Source organism: Uranotaenia lowii, unplaced genomic scaffold, assembly GCF_029784155.1.
Source record: "Uranotaenia lowii strain MFRU-FL unplaced genomic scaffold, ASM2978415v1 HiC_scaffold_1441, whole genome shotgun sequence".
NCBI lineage: Eukaryota > Metazoa > Arthropoda > Insecta > Diptera > Culicidae > Uranotaenia > Uranotaenia lowii.
In genome coordinates this window covers 127-4,924 of record NW_026597457.1, presented here as the reverse complement: position 1 = coordinate 4,924, position 4,798 = coordinate 127, and the positions used below count along the sequence as shown (strand labels likewise).

At 39.1% G+C, this 4,798-nt stretch overlaps 1 protein-coding gene across 1 annotated transcript; it reads left to right on the top strand.

The window, feature by feature from the left end:
* Positions 1 to 454: 454 nt before the first annotated feature.
* On the top strand, positions 455 to 1,721 carry LOC129759377 (uncharacterized; the record flags this gene model as incomplete). Its single annotated transcript, XM_055756808.1, has 1 exon — positions 455 to 1,721. A coding segment is annotated over exon 1 (1,267 nt), but the record flags the coding sequence as incomplete, so codon positions are not given.
* Positions 1,722 to 4,798: the final 3,077 nt, after the last annotated feature.

Below are 4,798 nucleotides of genomic sequence, written 5' to 3'. Positions count from 1 at the left end.
CTATAATCCTCAATTTCCATCTGATTTTTAGTCCTCATGCCAGATGCACTGCTGGTTGCAGAGAGAACATGACGAAGGTTCTCTCACTTGAACCCCGCGCGGGAGCAAAATCATTTAAAATTTACCATTATGGGGAATTTCAACTGTCTTCAGACGACATTTTATACGATCTTTTCACTATGCAGTTGGAATTGCAATTCACAACGCCATTGTAAACAACTCAAGTTATCATTTCTATTACAATTTTATGTTTGTGGGAAATACTTGTACTTGAAAACCATTAGTTTGTTATGAAAACAAAACGAATATCCATTCTAGTTCCAACCGTCGAGCGAGAAACACGTTTTTCAGTGCGACCGTTGTAATAGATATATTGTTCATCTAGTCTCGTGAGTGTTCTTATAGTTTTGCTGAGTGAAGGTTCATTAAAAAAGACTAAGTAGTGGTCGGAGCAATGGGAGACGATTCCGGCGGGGGCCCATCCTACGGGACAGGTTCCCGGTTTTGGGCGTTAGGAGACGATGCTGATTCGGATCAATTCACCAACGTTGCCTGGAAAAGGAAACGTGGAAATAAACGGCCTGTAACTCGAGATGCTACAAGTGACCATGTGTTCCAAAAGCAGCTAAAATTCGATCCAAAAGACAATGGCGGTCGATTCTTGATCGTTACCCGAACGGACGAGAAAAAGGACATGACGGAGTTAAACCCCTTTTGGATTAAAAAATGTATCGACAACATTTCCAAAGGAATCCAAATCTCTCGATTCAAGCAAGGTACGTTATTGCTTAAAACCCTCAACCGACAGCAAGCTGAAAAAGTTCTTAAGACTACAATGTTCTGTGAAGGTGTCAATATTAAAGTAAAAGAACACGAGTCAATGAACATCAGCAAAGGTACCATTTTCTGCCCTGACCTCAACAAAATGAAAGACGAAGAGATTTTGGAGTGGTTGGTTGCCTCTAATGTTAAAGAGGTAAAAAGAATACAACGAAAAAGCAGTAGCGGGAAGTTAGAAGATACTGGTTCATTTATTTTGACTTTCAACCTAAGTTATCTTCCCCGTACTATTGACTGCGGATTCTACAACTGTACAGTTCGTTTGTATGTGCCAAATCCCATGCGCTGTACTATTTGTCTGCGTTTCGGACACAAAAAAGATAGCTGCAAGAGTAACAGAATCTGCGCTGCCTGTGCAGATCTGTTCCACGATAAAACTCCATGCCAACATCCCACCACGTGTGTTAACTGTCGAGGAGAGCACAACGCGCTTTCTCGAACATGCCCGATTTACCAAGATGAACTCGAGATACAGTCCATCAGGGTAACCGATCGTGTGACGATGCGTGAAGCCAGAAATAAACGACGCCAGCAGGTCCCCCTCTCAGCACTCACAGCTCCATTCCAGCGTAGCTTCGCAGCTGTAGCAAGGAACCCACCACGACGAGAAGAGAGAACGAAAACCGACGCAAGCCAACAACGACCGGAAACATCAAATGAACAGCACGTGAATACACAGGTAACTCAACAGACCAATGAAACCAGCGGTAACTCAACCAACGAAGATGATCGTCTACATCCGGTAGATCAACATTCTCTGAGAGAGAATGTCCCACCCAGAGCTGAGAAAGCTTTGGTCCCCCTCCCACCCATTTTTGAAGAGAACAAAATAAAAACGACGAGTGAATCTCCCGACCCAGTCTCCTGCCAGGTTGATCAAGGTAACTTACATCAGATAACAAATAAATTAAATGAACGAGAAAAGAACGAATCTATTAGTACCAGTGAAAATTTATCAACAGTTTCCCAAGCTTTAAAAGCATCAATTATGATTGAATGTTTGGAAGAATTAGAAGAAAATAATGTTTAAACTCTAGACTATGCTAAGGAATATGATAGACTTCTAGGTTATATTCTTCGCGATCTTACAGTGGAATCCTAACGGTTTTTATCAGCATATAGAAGAACTGAAATTACTAGTCTCAAAATACGATCCATCCATAGTCTGTATACAAGAATCTCATTTCAAACAAACCGACACACCATCTTTTAAAAATTATAAAATGTTTTACTCAGTAGACTCTGTTCATGCTAGGGCCTCAGGCGGAGTAGCCATATGTGTGAAGGAGGGCTTTCATGTCCAAGAACTAAACTTGTCGACAAATCTACAAGCAATCGCAGTTAAAGTATTCTATCCTTTAGAATTTACGATTTGTAACCTATATTTGCCACCTAACCTCAATTTTTCGAAAACCGACATTGTTAACCTTTTGAATCAACTACCAAATCCGTTTTTAGTAACTACAGACAGTAATGCTCATAACATATGCTGGGGATGCAATGATGACAATGCTAAAGGGAAACTATTGATGGAAATATTCGACGAACTAGATCTGAATTGCATGAATGATGGCTCAGCCACACACTACAGTATAGCTCACAACTCTTACTCTGCGATTGATTTGACTTTTGGGTCACCAATTCTGTCAACAAATTTTTCGTGGAAGGTACATGACGACCTTTGCTCCAGTGATCATTTCCCGATTATTATCAATCATCTTAGTAGATCAGTTAACTTTACCAAACGACCTCGTTGGATTACTCAATCAGCAGATTGGGAATCTTTCCAACATCTGATCACAATTAACCTTGATCACCTGTCAAAAAATGATCCTCTAACCCAAGTAGAAAGTTTCACTAAAGTAGTTGTAGATGCAGCTCAGCAAACTATACCGCGGTCATCTTCTGTCGTTAAAAAATTCAAGCCTCCATGGTGGAATTCTGAAGTCGCTGAATGCATCAAAAATCGGAAAAAAGCGCTAAGAAAATTTTCATCTCAGATGAATGACGAGAACCTTATCGCTTATAAATTAGCAAAAGCAAAGGCACGTAGGATTACCAGGCAACGTTCTAGACAATGTTGGCAAGAATTTGTTTCAACAGTGAATCTATCAACAACTAACAGCAATATTTGGAACAAAATCCGGGCAATGCAAGGAAAAACACAATCTAACATAATACCCTCTTTAAAAGTTGGAACTAACCTTTACACTACTAGTGAAGACATAGCTGAGGAGTTGGGAAAACATTTTGAATATACATCAAGTTCATCGAACTACCCACAAGATTTTTTAAGGTTTAAAATTTTAAAAGAATCAGATACTTTAGATTTCGAAGAACAGCAGACAAGCGTTATCAATTATCCATTCACAATGATAGAGATGCGAATTGCATTAGCCAGTTGCAAAGGATCGTCTACAGGATCAGATCAAATACACTACCACATGCTACAAAATCTTCCCCCAGATGGAGTGATTGAATTATTATCTTTGTTCAATACCATATGGTCGAGTCGTATTTTCCCCGAAAAATGGGGAGAATCAATCATAATACCGATACTTAAACCCGGCAAAAACCCTCTGAATCCTGCTAGCTATCGACCTATTGCTTTAACGTCATGCCTGTGCAAAGTACTTGAAAAAATGGTAAACCGTCGACTCCTCTGGTATTTAGAAACAAATAATTTACTTGATCCATCTCAATCCGCATTTCGAAAGTACAGGAATACAATGGATAATTTAGTTGCATTAGAATCATCTATTCAAGAAGCTTTCAGCAAACAAGAACATCTGATATGTATTTTCTTCGATCTTGAGAAGGCTTATGACATGACTTGGAAATTTCAAATTATTGAAAAATTGTCCACTCTTGGAATAAAAGGAAATATGCTACATTTCGTTCACAACTTTTTGCGTTCCAGATCTTTTAGAGTATTTATTGGAAATTGTGCTTCTCGATCTTTCATTCAAGAAAACGGCATTCCCCAGGGATCAGTGATAAGTGTCACTTTGTTTCTCCTAGCAATGGATTCCCTGAAATGTTTCGTTCCACCAACTGTCAAGAGCTTCAAATTTGCAGACGACACAATAGCTTTTGCATCTGGAAAAAGCTTAAGTTATATGCAGGAAAAATTACAATACCTATTAAATTCATTCGAAGAGTGGTGTCGCCAAACTGGATTTCGTTTCTCTGCTTGTAAGACGAAAGTTGTTCATTTCTGTCAGAAAAGAAACTGTACTAGTAATCCACGACTAATGCTTTATGGTACTGAGTTGGAGTATGTGAATTGTCAAAAATTTTTGGGTATGCATTTTGATCGTCGTCTAAACTGGAACTCCCATCTAACACAATTGAGGAAGCACACAGAAAATTCTATTAGAATCATCAGAACACTCTCTCATACGACTTGGGGTTCAAATAGAACAACATTATTAACACTGTTCAAGTCGAACATCCGATCAAAATTGGACTATGGTAGCGTACTATATTGCACAGGTAGAGATGGAATGCTTAAACGAATTAATGCCATACAACATCAAGGAATTCGCCTGTCCACTGGAGCTTTTAGAACGAGCCCTATTGAAAGCATTCATGTGGACTCCGGAGTAATACCTTTGAAATATCGAAGAGATATTCAAACTATGACAACTGTAACCAAACTATATTCTCTTGAAAATCACCCTCTACATAAACATCTTATGAAATTTATGGAAACATCTTCGGAAGATGACGAGCACCTCAATAAGTTTAAATCCTTCTTCAGGCGGAGCTATGATTGTTCAAGTAAATACGGACTCATTCTGAGGCAACCTATGATCAGAAGTTGGTTATCTCACCCTCCTTGGACAGGGTCAGCTCTACAATTCGATGAAACACTCGCAAAAATGAATAAATCCAGAACTCCTACAGAAGCATTCATATCGGAATTTCTGAGAATTAAATCGAAACACTCGAACTA